Source organism: Sprattus sprattus, assembly GCF_963457725.1.
Source record: "Sprattus sprattus genome assembly, chromosome: 4".
In the NCBI taxonomy this organism is placed as follows: domain Eukaryota; kingdom Metazoa; phylum Chordata; class Actinopteri; order Clupeiformes; family Clupeidae; genus Sprattus; species Sprattus sprattus.
In genome coordinates, this window is record NC_137923.1 from 37,651,467 (window position 1) to 37,669,440 (window position 17,974).

General features: G+C 44.0%; 1 protein-coding gene across 1 annotated transcript in view; it reads right to left on the reverse strand.

The window, feature by feature from the left end:
• Positions 1–1,202: 1,202 nt before the first annotated feature.
• Positions 1,203–17,974, reverse strand: part of chrna11 (cholinergic receptor, nicotinic, alpha 11) — a gene marked incomplete at both ends in the record, with an annotated part of 30,191 nt that continues 13,419 nt past the window's right edge. The window contains 5 exons of the mRNA XM_080838112.1: positions 1,203–2,057; positions 5,507–5,616; positions 7,409–7,495; positions 9,767–9,961; positions 13,681–13,848. Coding sequence (XP_080694238.1) covers positions 1,203–2,057; positions 5,507–5,616; positions 7,409–7,495; positions 9,767–9,961; positions 13,681–13,848 — 1,415 coding nt within the window. The remainder of the gene's footprint in view (positions 2,058–5,506; positions 5,617–7,408; positions 7,496–9,766; positions 9,962–13,680; positions 13,849–17,974) is intronic.

The window sequence follows — 17,974 nt, forward strand, 5'->3', positions numbered from 1 at the left end:
TCTATCGCTCCTCTCCATCTCTTTCTGCTGCTCTATCCTTATTCTTCTCTCCGTTCTCATTCTTCTGTAACCTGTCCATTCATCCTTATCTTTGTCCAGGTGGGAGACACGCTCACTCTTTCTCATTTGCCCATTTGCTCCTTCCCCCCCTCTTTCTATTTCTCTCTCTCTCTCTCTCTCTCTCTCTCTCTCTCTCCCTCTCTCCCTGTGTTTGTGTGTCCAATCAATACCACCCACTGTCGTACACATCATCTGGACATCTCTGTTAGTTCCATTGCTTCTATTCTTCCATCCATCACTCCCTCTCTCCCTCACATTCTCTCTCTCTCTCTCTCTCTCTCTCTCTCTCTCTCTCTCTCTCCCTCACATTCTCTCTCTCTCTCTCTCTCTCTCTCTCTCTCTCTCTCTCTCACATTCTCTCTCTCCCTCTCTCTCTCTCTCTCTCTCCCTCACATTCTCTCTCTCTCTCTCTCTCTCTCTCTCCCTCACATTCTCTCTCTCCCTCTCTCTCTCTCTCTCTCTCCCTCACATTCTCTCTCTCTCTCTCTCTCTGTCTCTCCCTCACATTCTCTCTCTCTCTCTCTCTCTCTCTCTCTCTCTGACTTCTGCTAACTTTTTTCAGCCCCAACTGCCCTCTCTCAGCAGAAGCAGAAGCATTCAGGGTAATTTGAGGTTTCTAAAACTAATGGTGATGATGATGATAAGGATGATGCTGATTATGGCACTAAAGTGTCCCTTTCCTTTCCCCAGGTTTGAGTCACTGAACACACCATGATGTTGTGAATACAACAGTTAGTCAGTAGAACCATGGTTGCAGGCGTGTGTGTCTTAGTAGAACCTTGGTTGCAGGTGTGTGTGTCCCAGTAAAAATCAAATGTCTGCACTGTCCCATGGCACAGTCAGTGAAAATCTGTTCCCTGAGCTCTGCTCTCGTCTCTGCTCCTTTCTAAACAGAATTTAGAGTCCATCATTGCAGAGTTCCATAGACTGACCCACTGCTAGACTTCCTGGTGCCTCTTCCCTGCTCCTCCTGTGGTTTCAGAAGATGGACTTGTGCCAGTGGCAGCGGCTAATGTGTAGCCTTCTAGCCAGTAGCACTACCACTCCTTTTTTTTTTCTCCTTCTGTCCTCTCCTCTTCCTCCTCCACCCTCCACCTCCACCCTCACGCCTCGTTCCCCTGTCCTTACGCTTTGGTTTGTCTTCAAAGGAAGTCTTTGGAGACAGCCTCCACGAAGTTGGGCGCGGACATGAGGATGGAGATGGTGCAGATGATGTTGAAGACACTGAAGGCCACCAGGCAAAGGCGGTCGATGACCGAGGCGGCGAACTTCCACTGGTCCGCCACGTTCTCGTTCTCCTCCATGGTGCGGAAGTGGTCGGCCATGTAACGCACCTCCTCCAGGATGGCCTGTAGTTGGGGGTCCCCTCCTGCCCCGCTGGCCCCCGAGCAGGAGCACGCCCCTCCGCCCGCGCCCCCGCCACCTCCCATCCCGCTGCTGGAGGCGCTGCTGGCACACCCCGGGGTCTCCAGGCTGGGCACAGGGGGCGGAGGGCTGCAAAACTGGGCGGGAAGGTGTGGAGGCGGACTGGCGGCCGCGCTGTGGCCCGGGATGGCGTGTTGGGGCAACCCTCCACCACCGCTGCCGCCGCCTACCCGGGGCCCCGTGGGAACACCCCCCCTGCTGAGCGGCTCCAGTGGGGGAGAGATGGCTGGGTCGTCCAGGCTCGGGAAGCCAATGTAGAGCAGGCCCGCGTTGTTGTTGGTGCTGCTCTGGGCGTGGAGGTGCGGTGGGGCCCCCACCAGGAGGTTCTGGGCGTGTAGGGGCATCAGTGGGTGTGGCGAGTGGTGGTGGTGGTGGTGGTGGTGGTTGTGTGGGTGGTGCAGGTCGGTGGTGGCAGAGGAGCTGGGCACGGCGTTGGGCAGGCTGCCGCTCTGGGAGCCCGAGGAGCAGCGGCGAAGGTGGGGGGCACATGGCGGGCGCTCGTTGTCATCGCCCTCGCCCGGGCGCTTCATACGCAGGAACCAAGCTACCCACTGTAGCAGCACCAACTGCATCTGAGAGGGGGTCGAGAGAGGGAAAGAGAGAGAGAGAGAGACAGAGAGAGAGAGAGAGAGAGAGAGAGAGAGAGAGAGAGAGAGAGAGATGAGAGGGACAGCGAGAGAGAGAGAGAGAGAGAGAGAGAGAGAGAGAGAGAGAAAGAGAAAGAGAAAGAGAAAGGAAGATGAGAGGGACAGCAAGAGAGAGAGAGAGAGATAAAGAAAAATTAGAGAAAAGTACGAAAGGAGGAAAGAAAGAATAAGAGAAAGAGAAAAATGTAATAGGAAACAGAGAAAGGAGACATGGAAGAAGAAAGAAACAAAAAAGGATGAAAGAACAATCAACAGACATAAAGAGAAAGAGAGCAATGCATGGAGCGACAGAGGGTGACATTACATTTGTTTATTATACGGCTCTTCAGAATGTTCCAAAAAGTACCGTTGATTTGAATGGGCCATCCCTACGTCATACCCATACATTAATTCCTGCTAACAGACCTCTGCCAAAGATAATCACCGCTGTCATTGGCAACGGGTTTTGTACTTCTAATTCACATCTTTCATATCATTCCGCCAGAAGTCCAGTCATTTTAACGCAACAGTAGAGAGTAATTTGAAGTCAGCAAGTAATGGGTTGCTATGCAACACCTGAAACTTCAAAGTTCTATTTGCTTGAAGAACTATTTATTTCTAAACGGGACACATGAAACGGCACCTAAATCATTAAAAAGAGATATGTTGGAGGAATGTCTTCTATCGTTTTTGGCAAGTACCCGTATAATAAGCGGGATAATGTATTGTCCGTCGGTCATTCTACAAAAATAATTCCCTTCGGTACAAAACAACACCCTCCGCTGCGCGTCGGGGTGTTGTTCGCCCCGTCGGGAATTATTTTTGTAGAATGACCTCCGGACAATACATTATCCCTTACGTAAAAGGTGTTGCCATTGTAAATGTAATTAGATTATTAGTATACACCATATTTAATTTCAGTGCTTTGTCCTCCCCGTAATTAACTGGCCCATTCTACTTTTTGACTAAGTGCATTCTCGTAATATGGTTTAAACAATTTATCTGATTATACCACCATGCCAGCGAGGCATTATGAAATTAAGACAACATGGTGGGGGGAGGCGCGTCACTGAATGACCACGTTATAACACCTACTGTGCTGAAGTCAGCAAACACAGCTAGCAGGTAATTGGTTAAAAACACTTGGTGGGAAACATATGACAGATGTACTTCCTGCCTTCATAGTCTGACACAGACAATCTGTCTTTACATAGATTAGCATGTTGGTATGGAATATTGCCTTAAGGCAAATTTGGAAGAGAGATCTTTTTTGTTGCAGGTTTTATTTTGGAAAAACATTGAAAACATCATCTGTGATGTATGTATGTCACCCCCAGAGAGACTAGAGGTCTGATTCAAGGCTTTAATGCTACTGAAAGAGATAGCAGTTCTTCCTATTGGTCTCGACAGTCATAGTCAGTGGTGGGAAATGAGCTAAAGATCAGTCAAACCGAGAAGAGTTTCAGCACCACGGACAGCAGTCGCTGAAAAGACACAGCAGGGGCCTTTCTGAAGACCACACCACACTACCAGGCTTGAACTCAGATTTAAATGTAATGTCTTTTGATTGTGTTCTGTTGAAATCAGTCTGATCATTTCATCATTATGAAATCAGTTTTAGGATCAGTCTAGTCTTTTTTTCTTTGCAAAACCCAACTAACATGGTCTGTACTTAGTTGTCAAATATAGAGGATATAAATTAGAGGCCATAGATTAGAAGACAGTTTCATCTCAGTGATCTCTTTTAGAGAGCTGTTAACCCTTGTTGCTAGGTGAATATGTTAATACATGTATATCAATTATTATAAATAGCTGCACACTCATAAGGACAACAACAAGTGTTCTTCTGAAAATCATCTTTTAAAACAACATTATACAACAACTTGCCCCTTTTAAGGTATGTTTTATGGAAAACTAGTTATCATTATCACCATTCAAAAAATTGTTTAATGGTATTTGGCCATGTGAATGAAAGATAAAAACCTGCCGTTCCCACTAGCCTCTCAGACTGTGCACGATATAGTTTTGTGATCCAGAACAGAACCAAGAAAATATAAGAAAAGCTTTCACAGCACTTTATATCGACGCCAAAAGACACAAGTTAGCATGTAAGCAAGCTCTAATGAGTGGGTCAGCTGGCCTGTTGGAGGTGTTTCTGCATGCCTTTCATAAAGTTATCTGGCTATTTTTAGACCATAACTCCTTACTGCTGCTTTAACACATTTCATTCCATTATTATTTCTCTTGTATCCTGACATCCTTGAAGAAACTAACTGACTCTCTCATTTCCCCTTTTTATCTACTTGGTTTCATTGACACCCCTACGCCTGATCCCCCTATAAATATCTTAGTACGAGAGTTCGGCTGGTGAAATGTTTAGTCTCCAGGCATTTATTTGCAATTTATTTCTTGGACTTTTGCCTTCGGAGGGGTAGATTATGTCATACTGCATCATCCTTGAGTGGCAGTGAAATAAAAAATAATGGATTAAATCAGTAAACAGCGAATGGATGGGAATAAGCTGACCCTCGTATATATCAGCTGCTAAAATGAACTGAGCTCATTCGCAAGAGGGGTGAATGGATGCCACACTGTGTGGAGAAGAACACACCAATTGAAAACCATCACCATGTTTACACCATGTGCTTTCTCCCAGACAAATATTACATCATCCCATTACAGTGTCTTTGTCAATAAACTTTCCGGCAAAAACACTCTTTCATCATATGTTCTCATTTGTCACACAGACAGTAGTTGTTATACACATGGCGTGGGCTTGAGTCAGTTCACGTGAAGGCAGAAGGCTACAAAAAGTAAACCTTTCAGGGAGTGAAACTGGCTCTAGCTGTGAGATAGCGCCATAAGCTCCAGTCCATTAACACTGAGCGGAGTAGAAGGTGGCTGTCCCTTGCTGAGCTGGTCATAATTGTGACAGTAAGAGGCTGGAGATCTAGACCTTACTGACCTAACTGTGATTCTCCACACTGCTCACTCTTACGTTATGGACAGGTATATGTGTATATTATAGAGTATTGCAATTATATGCGACCTTGTGGGACATATAATTATGTAACTATCAATCAAAAACAACGATCAAAACTTGAGTGCATACTGCCAAAATGAATGGAGCCTGTCTAGACGTCAAAAAGATGCAAAGCAGCAGAACGGATGTTATCTTATACATATAAACTTTACATCTTTTTAAAGGAGACACACGTTTCAGGCTCAGCCAACCTCAGTTTCCCCTGTTTGACAATTTACATTTTATTGTAACACAGATTTACTTTTGTATGAGAGAAAGAGCCAGAGAAGCCATAGGATAAAGGAAACAAGTGAGTAAGAAGGAAAACAGAAAAAGAAAGGATAGAGAAAAAAGAGAGAGAGAGATGCCTTACCCACTTGGGCATGCTCCCTCCAGTAGGGTCATGATGGTGATACGTCAGCACCACCGTGGTAGCGATGACTGACATCCCCACAATGATCATTATACTGGCAAAGTACTGCCCTGAGGGAGAGAAAGAGAGGGAGGGAGAAAGGAGAGAGAGAGAGAGAGATGGATGTGAGTCTTCACCACCCACTCTGTAAACACATCCTGCCAGTAAGAAGCGGTAAGGCTGATTGACTGAAAATCACCTTGACAGCTCTGGAGAGAAAGAGAGAGATGAAGTGACAAGGAGGGAGGGGGAGAGAGAAAGGGAGAGAGTGAAGTAGCTATTTTCCACCCAGTCAAGCGACAAACATGTTAAAATTCTGCACAGGCGTTGGGGGTGTGGTGGTTGTGCATTGGGTGTTTGGCGGTGTAGGTGTGCCGATAGAACTAAAGAGGGCAGGAAGTCATTCATTAAAACTCAAGAGCTTATCGCTGGCTGGCCCCTGTCTGCCCCACTCCGTGACTCCGCATCTTTCTCCTCAAGCACCCTAGACTGTCGAGACGGCCAGGACGACGCCTGAATTGGTGATGGAACCACCCCCCCGTCTCTCTTTGTCTTCCGATCTCATCTGTATCTGTACGCATCTTCAATTACACAACACGCTTTAAGTGTTTTTGTCACTCCTTTCCTGTGCTTTGCCCCCTCTCACAAACATAAACCCACAAACACACACACACACACACACACACATATATACACATTCTCTCTTCCTGTCTCTACTGTATCTCCCTTTGTCTCACACACACTCTGTCTGACAATCTGCCTTTCTCTCTCTCACACACACACACACACACATACACACATACACACACACACACACACACACACACACACACACACACACACACACACACACACACACACACACACACACACACACACACACACACACTCCCCTTTCTCTCTCTCTCCTTCCCACCATGAGTCCTCTCCAGTGAACAGCCTTCAGGATTTATTCAGCCCAATTACATTTAAACTCGAGCAGATGGCCCTGGTCGCCCGAGCCTGACCAAAAATGTGGAGCTGACGCAAAATGGGGCACAATTTATTCTAAGGGGCTAATGACCTGCCTGTTCCAGGGTCCCAACCATTTAAAAACCCACGCACACACACACACATACATGCACTCTTTCTCTCTCACGCCCACATACAAAAATACTTCTTGTTTCTTTTTCTCTTGCACACACACACACACACACACACACACAAACACACAGACACACACACACACACACACACACACACACACACGTACATACATAAACATAAACATACTCATTCTTTCTCGGAATGTTTAAAATGTATCATTTCTTCAGCTCACTGCATTGAAACACACAGTGACATTCAAGAGACTCTGAAGGTGATGCTAAAAATAACACGTTCATGTGCCATAAAGTCATAAACCAGTTGTATTAAATCACTCATTAAACACTCAGTCTGAGATTAAAGGATACTATCACCCACACACTGAATTATCTGTACTGTAATGTGTTTTTAAGTGCCACTAGGTAGGTGTGAGTGTAACTATGATTCCAGTGCTTGTAGCAATCAGTAGGCTATCTTGCGTCAAGAAGCAGCACTACCAGCCTCAATGGTCTTTGAGTTATAGATAGTCACGCCGGTCTCAATCAGCTGTCCTTACATCGAACCGGTCCTAATGAGTTGTTAGTTGCATATTTCTTATTACAAGGTTGATGCCTTCTTCACTTAAAATATTATGGTTAAAGAAACAATAATTTTCTTCGCCTTTGAGATTCACCCTGATTCCTTGTCTCTATTTTTTAAATGTCCACATACACACACATTAACACACATACTCACAGACAATTACACACACACACACACACTCACTGACTCCAGACTAACCAATTAGAGGAATGGAGTCTGAAGTGGCCGGCATGATCTCGGCCACCAACAGCATAAAGACTGTCAAGGAGAGAAGGACGGTGATGCCTGGAGAAAAAAAAGAAAGACAGAGCATTAGATAAGAGATTCAATTTTATTTTGTATGTATTTTTATGAAGTAAATGAATTTGTGTTCACGGCACATACTAGTTTGGATAGCAAAGTAAATAATTTTGTATGCAACTACATACTACATGAACTACTGAAACTGCAGCATAGTCTCTGTTGCCTTGTTGACACTGCTTTGTAACAAAAGGTGGCAGGTAGCCAAGACTTCTGGTAGGGGCCTTAAAGCTGCTGATCATAAACAAGCAGGGGATTGGACTGGATCTTATGTATGGTAATTTATCTGGCCATGGTTTGATCTAACTTGATTTCAACAAGTTCACATATCCTTAAAACCTGCTGACCTAAAACAAACAGGGGAGCCGGCCTGAGAGGTAATTTAGCCGGGTACGCTTTGATTAAACTTGATTCCGCTCAGAGCGCCCCGATGATGTACTGCACCACAAAGTCAATTGCAAATGGCCCATTCCTCTTCCTACCCCCCAAATGTCTCCTCTCCATCTTTCCCCTCCTCCGTTTCCTCCCGCACGACCATCCATCTCTGTTGCCTTCCTAAATCCACTTACTCCTCTCGCTCTCTCAATTTCCCCCTCTATGTTTCACCTTAGATTTCCAGCCCTGGCCGTGTTGGCATTATCAGGTGTGTATTCGAAGTGCCCAATAACCAGAGGCCACTGGGCTGGACCCTTTGCGATCAGCGCTGCAGATTAATGCCCTTTACAGCAGAGACGAAGATTAAAATAAATATGCTCCTCTAAATGGGACTGCCAATAATAAATGCCCCTTAAAGACCTTCGCAGGGTTGAATAATTTGCCCCTCTCAGTAACAGTAAACACACTGCTGGAGGAGATCAGAGGATCTTAAAGACAGACTCTCCACTCCTTTGCACAGAGAGTAGTCTATTTATTCAACCTCTATTAGTCTATTCAATTAACCTGTGCAACACTGCACTTTCAATGGCCTGCAATGTCAACTGTCCATTATTTAATTTGAACAGTCAAAAAAATGGGGCCGTTGATATGGAAACAGCTGCTTGATGGCTGTTTGGATTTCACATTTGCATGGGCGGTTGTGTAGCTTCGCTCTTGACCCCGATCAGGCTTCATCTGGAGTTTAGAAGGGAGTGTTGTTTTAAAGTGGGCGTTTTTCAGAGATCGGACAAGCAACAATTATTTTAAGCCAATACAGCAAACGCCTACATTGGCAGAACCCCGTGCCCAAGCAATAGCACTTACAAGAGAGCCTTGACCTCAAGCAAAGTTCCTCTGCTTCAGTTGGTATGGAGAGAATGTCCTCTAGTTCCTTCCCTCGGCCAAAGGATGTCAAACTTAATTCCAGTAAGTCCTTTAATTGAGCCCCAAGGCTTAGTTTTGTCGATAGATTAATTAGCCACATAACTGTGGACTAATGCATTTACAGTGGTACCCTGTACAGGGAGGCTCATCAGCATAACCTCACTGTCAGTCAACCTCTGCTTTCTAAAGTTTCCTAATGCCTTTCTTCTTCTTTTCTTACTTCTATGACTTTTTTGACCTCCTTCTCTCTCTCATCTCTTCATCAATAACTCTTTTCCTTCATTAGCTGCCATGCTTTACCCCTACCTGTACCTTCACATTCTGTATTCAGAAGGGGTGACGTTTTGGGTTCTCTTTTTTCTCTGTCTTTCTCTATTTTCTGACCTCTTCTCTCAGTTTCCCTCCACCTCTCTTCCTCTCTTCCTCTCTTCCACACTTCACTCTCTTCTCTTTATCCGTCCTCTTTCATCTTTTATCTTCTGTCTCACCTTAACTCTCATTCACAAATCTTCTCTCCTGATCTCTCATCTTCTCTTCTGTATTTTAAAAAATCCCCTTCCTCTGTTCCTCTTCTCTCATGTCCAGGCCTCCCTTCTGTTCTCCCCTCTAGTCCTCTGCCCTGCACTCATCTTCTCTTATCCTCTCTGTCGTCTACTTTAGACCTCTGGTTTCTCTCATCTACTCTCATTTCCGTCTCTTTTGTAGTCCCTCTCTTCTCTTTCTTCTCTAATCTATTCCTCCCTTTCCTCAGTTCGGCTTGCCTCTAACTGTCCTCTCTTCTCATAATTTCTCACCTCTACCCATCTTCTCTTCTCTCTTCTCATCTTCTTTTCCTTTATCTCCTATTTTCCTCTCTCCCCCTTCCACCTCTTTCCTCCCCTTCCTTCCCCCTACTTGTCTCTCTATTCTTCTCCCCTCCTCTACTCCTCTCTGCCCTTCCTTCTCTCTTCTCCTCACCAAGAGAGATCTTCTCCCCGGAGTCGGCGGGCAGCAGGAACGTAAGCAGGGTCATGGAGGAGAGCAGCATGCAGGGGATGAGGAGGTTCAGGGCGTAGTAGAGGGTCCGCCGCCGAATGGTCACCACGAACGTCACGTCTGGATACGGCTCCTTGCAGCAGTCATAAAACACCTCACTCCTGCTGCCGGGCACGCCTACAGAGAGAGAGAGAGAGGGGGAGAGAAAGAGGGAGGTAGAGAGAGAGAGAGAGAGAGAGAGAGAGAAACGAGGTGATGGAGGAAAAAGATAGAAACATAGAGAGGGATGGATGAAAGGATGAAAGGATGAGGGAGGGATAAGGGGGAAAGATAGAAACAGAGAAGGAGGGCATTGAGTGTGATGGGAACATTGGCCCAGATATACAGCTGATTCCGGACCGAAATAGGCTGAGATCTGGCGTTTATGCGCCGGATGCGTGCCGGATCAGCACCAGATCAGGGCCAGGTCCGTTTCAGCATCAGCTCAGCTACTCTCTGTAGGGGGGCAGGAAGAGTGTGTGTAGGTGTGCAGGGTGCGGGCCTGTGTGCCACATCAGATTGACTAACTCAATCTGAGGAGATGAAAGCAGAACCACACAGAGGATCAGGTTGAGCGGGTAAGACGCCAACGCCGGATCTCTGACTTTTGTTTTTCTAACGCTCTTCACACTCTTCACTGCCACCACTTGGATCCGTCTCAAGTCTGTAGAGAAACGAGTTTGGTGTTACCCCCCCCACCTCCCGCCTATTCATTTGAGTTGGAGTGCTTGACTTTTCTTTTTTCTTTTTTTCGATAATGCGCAGCACAACTACAAGCACAAAGGCAAACACAGGGATCTGAAAGAGTCTGGGAAAATGAGACGTTAAAGAAATGCAGCAGCTCAATGAGCAGCATGTACAGAAAGACAAAATGAAAAAAAAGATTTAGAGAAGAATATACTAAAAAAAGAAACACATATTCATACCTCATTGACTTGCATCAACTTAATTGAATAGCTGCTCAGCTGAACCAAATTAAATGTACGACCATTAGATAAGATTAAACAGCCAGAGGAGAGACTTGGCCAGACCGGAAAAGATCAGTTAAGAAATTGAGAAGGGGTGATAAGCAAAGCCCTAGACAGTCCTCCTCAAGTCCATTCAATTACAACCCTGACATTTCAATGTTTGCCGAATAAGGCCAGAGTGACCTTGAAGCTACTTCTCCCAAGGAATTCTAAGCAAGTTTTCCACGCTCTCCGAAATGTACCCACCAGCAAAATGACACGGATGTTGACTCAACTGATTTTCAAACCTTTCAAATCAAAGCTCAACTCACTCTCAGCAATGACATGTGCTAAAAGCTCCCTCTAGTTCATTAAGAGTACTGACGCTTAAGCTAACTTGCATGAATGTGTGCGTGTCAGCACTGAATGAGGGTCTAAATGGCTTCTGACCAGTGAGAAGTGCACACCTGACACATTTGTGTGGCTATTGTGTCATGGGCCACTGTCATGGACCAGCTAAGTGGATTAGTAACGCAAGGGAAGGTATGGCTGCTACTATTAGCATTTGGCAAAGTATCAGCACAATGTATGAAAGATTTGATAGAGAGAGGGAGAGAGAGAAAGAGAGAGAGAAAGAGAGAGCTAGAAAGAGACTGGCGAAATTGACCTGAGCTGAGTTGACTTGAGCCAGTAGATGATGTCTTGATGTGGGTGACTGGGATGACAGTCTCACAGAATTGTAAAATTCAAGAGTGTCAATCACAGAAAGGCCTTACCAAACAAATTAGATTATTTTAGATTATATTACACAATCATCTGTGGATTAGGGGGACAATGTGTTGAGTGGTGCAGAGTTCACATATATCTTTAGTAAGTTCTCATTAACCAAATATCGGAGTTCTTCTTAAAGGCACCCAGTGCAACTTTATATAAACATTCAATGAAAAATAAACATTCAATTTCTATTCTTTTTTACACATAGTAAGTTTCAATAACTCCATACCATTACATATCGACATTCAAGGAGCAAAGATGAGACGTCGTTGTGTGGTGAGAACTGACAGAAAATCGTAAACAACAACAATCGCCGGTGGGGAGAGGCCATTTTTCCATTGACTGGAATCCTGCTTTATTTATTGTAGGTCACAAAAAATAAAGAAAATGGCGGCGATTGTTGTTGTTATCGATATTTTCTATCAGTTCTCCCCACACAACAATGTCTCATCTTTGCTCCTTGAATGTCGATATGTAATGGTATGGAGTTATTGAAACTTACTACGTGTAAAAAAGAATAGAAATTGAATGTTTATTTTTAAGCCTCGAAAGTTGCACTGGGTGCCTTTAATCCAGTGTGACTTACAGTACAGGGAAGCCACATATTGTTTTTAAGATATCTGTCTGGAAAACAAACCCTAGAGCAAGGTTAGTCTGTAGTCTGTTGGTCAGTTAGTCTGTGAAGAGCAGTGTTTTGCTTTAGAAGGTAAGCTATTGGAACGTTGAACATGAACACAGTCAAGTTCAGTTGAAGTCAGGCAAACTGAGTTGAGTGTGCAGCTGATAAAATGAGTGGTGTCCTGGGATTTCTCTGACTTCCTGTTATTGTATCTGCATATTTCTACCCATGTATTCATTTCTCTTGCAATCTGGAAACAGCATGTACTGGGAATTGTTTGGGAATTGGGAATTGTCTTACGCTTATTCGTTTGAAGCTGCTCTTATTTGCAACTCTTAAGTGGCCCCCCTGGGGAATCCTCCCTGTTAGTTCTCTCCTTGTGTACATGTGCTGAATCAAGATATCTGTGTAAGTCTCCATAAGACATCCGCAAGAGCCTTGCCCTCCAAAGCAGTGTAAAGTACTTGAAAGCAGCACTTCAGCAAATGTGAACTCATTTGTTAAGTTGAATTTCTATTGTGAACAGAGTAGAGATTGAATTGAACCAGACCAAGATGAGATTTGTTCAGTTGTGTCGTGCTGATGTGAAAGGCCGTATTGAACAGTTTGTGTGTGAATGTCGAAAACTACATTTTAATTAAGGGAAAGTACATTTCAAATAAATCCAGCAAATCCAGCTAAATTGACTTGACATGAGTTTGGAAGAATGAGAATACAATTCAGTTACTTTCTCAGATATTGAGCAGATAGAACCTTTAACCCCCAAGGCCCTAATTTTATTGATGGGCAACGCAGCTGGCAACATGCAAAGTACGCCGTGCAGGACCCAAAGCTCAGTCAATAACAGTGCTGGGGCGTCTCCACACACAGATGTGGGAGTTCCATGTATAATTGAGTATAAATTCAAAGCAACATCTTTTTCTGTGAAACTTCTAAATTTCGGGCTGACCTCCAGCACATGTGACCGGAAAATTTGTCATTTGCCCTATTGTAGAACAATTACCGCGTGAATGTTAATAAGGTATGGTTAAATCATTGTCATTGGCTGATATTTAATGACTTAATTGCCACATCCATTAATTACTCAACCCATTCATGCCTGATTATGCTCTGCTAGGTATCCCCACCTGTTCTCACTGCACGGTTGCTGGTGCGGAAGCCCATTCGCAGTGCCCGTTTCCCTAAGAAATTAGGGCCCCAAGTGTTGAATGACATTTTAAAGAGGAAACTTTTAATTTACTTTAAAAAACTCTTGGGCTACATCCTGAGAATGAAGTGCTTTCTCAGGTTGCAGTGCACAACTCTGTACTGACCCAACTGTCAAGAACCATACCACAAAAGCTAGAAGCTAATGATATAAAATGAGTACAATTATGGGTTTGGATGATTGGTTTAGAGTTTAGTTCTGCGTGAGTTGCGCTGAGCTGAAAAGAGGTGGGTTTAGTTGAATGGGTTTCATTGGGTTTAGTTTAAATGAGGTGAGTGTTGCAAAGAGGGGCACCAGACTGTTTCCTCACCCACAAGGTCCCACTCCCCATTGGGCATGTATCCAGAGATGTCGGCATCGGTCATCTGCAGGTCCAGGAGCCAGCCGTCGAACGTCCACGAGCCGAACTTGAGCTCACACTTCTGGATGTCAAAGGGGAACCAGCGCACATCGACGTTACATGTGCTCATGAAGATCCCTGATGGAGAGAGAGAGAGATGGTGGGAGGGAGAGAGAGAGAGAGAGAGAGAGAGAGAGAGAGACTGACTTTTAAAACCCATTTATTGAACCATCAAATGGGTTGACGACACTACGACTACTACACCAACACGGTGGAATGAGAACACACAGTTAAATGGGTTACCATCATCAACCACTGAAATTAGATTATAGACAAAAAACTTTTTTTAGACGAAAAGGTGGATGTTGTTAGTGACTAGAAACAAAGCAATTCAACTCTGATACTTTATTCCACTTTATTCCACTTGATTCTCACTGTGAGAGAGAGAGAGAAAGAGAAAGAGAGAGAGAACAGAAGAGCAGAAATGTAAAGAATAATAAAGGAAGCAGTAGAGAGGGAGAGGAGAAGAATCACTGACTGGCAGAACATGTAACAACAACAGTTTCACAGAACAGCTGCTGCTCCACATCCGTACATGCATAGAGGGGGGCCAAGGCAAAATAGAACGAGGATGAGTTTGAAAAGAGCAGAGAGAGAGTGGTAGAGAGACAGAAGGGGAACAGAAAGGAACTGGAAGGGAAAGGTCAGACAGAGAAAAAGAGAGACTGAGCAATTGGGTGAACACAAAGGGAATGGAATGCTTTTCGAGGCAGAGACAGAAGGGTCTTGATCTTCTAATCTGGACCTACCTGTGCCATCCATGGCACCTTGTATGTCAGTCCACCTCCCAAAGAGAACAACCAGTTCCACAGGATAATCTGATTCATGCTTTCATTATATTTACACACACACACACACACATATACATTAATGCATAATGACATACACTCTGTATATGAAAAAGGAATAATAATTTGGCAAAGCAGCTTATGCTGTTGCTGACAAAAGAACAAATAGACAAACACATACACCAAGTTCTCCTATGAAATGATGTATACTTTTTGCTAGATTTGTTCTAAAAGTAATACAACAATGAGAATTCCATGAGTTTTTAATCTGACAAAATAGAAATCCAACTTCAATTCCAAACATGCAAAATGAATCAAAGCATCCAAACCCCGAAGGAAACTTAATTATTAACCTTTCACAAGCACCGTGATAGAAGCTGGCATACATGGCCTAAACCTGAATAAATCAAAAGATCCTAAACAGTTGAGACTGCATCCAAAGACTGTATATTCATTCTGTGTCAGTAAACATGAAACAGACTTCACATGCCTCTGATCAACCAGAAACCTTACAATCCCCACAGTAAAATACTTGGACAAATACTTTACTTTAAATACGTAAATGTGGATAAATACTTTGTACAAGAGGTGTGTCTGTGTTCGTGTGTGGGGGGAGGGGTGGGGGGGCAAGGGGGAGGGAGGCAGGCCCAAGGGCTTGCAATGCACACAGTGCAAACTGTAGAGTAGAGTGGTTTTAATTAGAAAGCATTAGAACTCCATTTTAGTTCAAGAGCCATTCGCCGGTGCTTCAATTTATGCATCACACACAAAACCGTTTCTCCTGGAGCCTGAGACTGAATAATTTTTTTTCTCTGGCAGGTTTTCACTGCGATACAGAGTAGCTGTTCACTGAAACAATGTTGTTTCCACAGTAGCTTTCTAGATGTTCTTTTTTTTTTTTTTAAATGACTTGCTGCTCAGTAATCATGTTAGTTCATCAGACCCTTTGATCATGTTGTTCGTGATATTCCCCATAACATCTTCAAGAGATGCATCTCTGCATGCAGATAACGCTGGGGTGACGCACAGCCCTCTTCAATCACATGACCATTTTATGAGGGGGATGTTTATTGCTTGTTTATTCAGGATGGATACCCTGAAAACCTCAAGCAAACACACTAGTATTCCAGTTCTCATTCACATTAAGAGTGTTTGGGCCTGAGCTACATCAGTCTAGAATGAAGATGAGGGAGAAGGGAGGTGGAGGGTAATGATCTCCCAAGAGCTCCCTCCACTGTTCTACCCATTGTGCATTTACACAAGGCAGTATAGTGATAAAAATCAATTGTATTGAAAAAGAAGGGGAAAAAATGATATTTCAACAGCCCAAGGTTTCATTACTGTCAAGTTGCTACACCACTTTGGCAGCCCTTCTGTGAATACCGGCACCAAGATGGCCACTGACTTCCCTCACTTCAGATGTTACGTAGTCTTTTTGGGCTTGACATTTCTTTTCCCCACCAAAACTCAGACATTTAGTCATGTTTTTTTTTAATGCTGATCATGTCACTGAGGGCTTGACTGCTGGGTGAGAGAGATGATTAATTTAGCGCTCCTGCCTGAAGTGTTTTCATGGGGAGCCTTGTGTGAGTTCATTTAGATGGTGCTGGCAAGTGCTTTTGGGTTTCTGTCACGGTTCCTCCAAGCTCACAACTAAGCTCTTCAGACCCTCTTTCTGTCCTTGTGACTGGAAATGAATGGAGCCGAAATAAACGGCACAAAAACAGAAACAGAATGGAAAAGAAGGGCTTTTCAAGGCTTTTCTGTTACAAAACTATATTTAAAAAGTCATATTTCATTACCTTCTAAAGTCATCAGTCTGCTCTGATCTTCCTATTTTGATGTCCCTTTTGTGCGGAAGAGCTGGATAGCAACTAGCAATTTGCCTGAGCACGTACCTTTGGAGTCTGCAAATGTTAGCAAATTCACCCTGGAATCCTTCCCAGTAGGAGAGTCCTAGTATTGCCCTTTTGTAAGGCTTGTCAATGGAGCCAACATAAAACAGGGTGACAGTGTGAGGTTAATGCAGTGTCTCCTTATTTGTAAACGAATATTGCTCTTTTCATATTCCCTGCGGCACTGCCCATGTTTACTTATTCAGCACCATGCAACGCCAGTCTCTGACCAGCAAATGACTAAGGTGTCGGGTCGGTGATAAGCATGCAAAAGTCTTCCATTACAACAAATCACTGCCCTCCAAGTCTGCATAATGAGTATAATCTTTCGGTGCTTCTCACAGCAAATCTAATGGCAAAACAGAATTGGCAATCTTGGTAAGGCACTCAAAACAGTGGGGTGTTATTAATTATGCTGTGGCTGATAAAACATGCTCAGCAAAACCACAATCTTGTTGCTCTGTGAATGGGGTGTACCTCCGAGGGGTTTCAAACAAATATCTCAATACGAAGTCTCCTGACAGACCCCACTACCCACTACACCCAACTCATCAGTCTCCCGGTCAATAGTTTACACAGGAGCCCATAACACGCTGGAGATAAGACCTTTTAATCCAGATCACTTTTTTATGACGTTTGGTATCAGCATTATCAAAAGCACTAAATATAGCATACCCTCACTCATTCATGTCTATGGCCATTCAAGAAAGAAAGGTGAGATCCTTTGGCATTTTATCAATCAACACACGGAGGTGTGAGACCAGGCTTTCACTACTTAAATACAAAATCAGATGCAGAGGCAAGATCGGATGATTCTGTTATTGTGCCTGCACAGTTGGCATACAAGAAGAGATATCTGGAGAGTTAAATATTTCCTCAGTAAAAACAGGAATTGAGCTTAAGCAAAGAGTCAAGTATTCAACCAACATTGAATAAGAAAAACTAACACTGGAATCAATTTCAACAATATAGTAAATCTCTCTCTTTCTCTCTCTCTCTCTCTCTCGCTCTCTCTCTTTAACTGAATGGATCTCAGTTTCAAATTCATGGGCTGATACCCATCATCCAAATAAATATAATAGCAGTACTATACTGTCTCTCTACAGGAGAGTGCAGCAAAGCAGAATAAAAACTCAGACTAGTAAAGGAATGGCCACAAGCCCAAACTCAGACAAAACATTGGTGCTGGACTGAGCACACCATCTCAAATTCCATCTGGCAGCAACATTTACTCTGCCAGGAGCTGGTTCTCCATTCCCTGCAATTCCAGCTGTACAGTCAGATTTAAACATCCTCTTATTCTGCTCACATCGTCTGTCAAGACTGTTGTGTCGCATCCGCATCTTGAAATTGTACCTCATTAAGGAGGGAGGTTTTTGAGAAATTGTGCCATTTATCACAAGCGCTGTATCAGCCCGCAGTCAGCATGCGAGCTCAAAGACTTGGTTAAAACATGACAGCACCCACTTAGTTTCTCGCTGAGCCTCCTGTCTGTTAACTGATCTTGAACTGCTGCTCTCA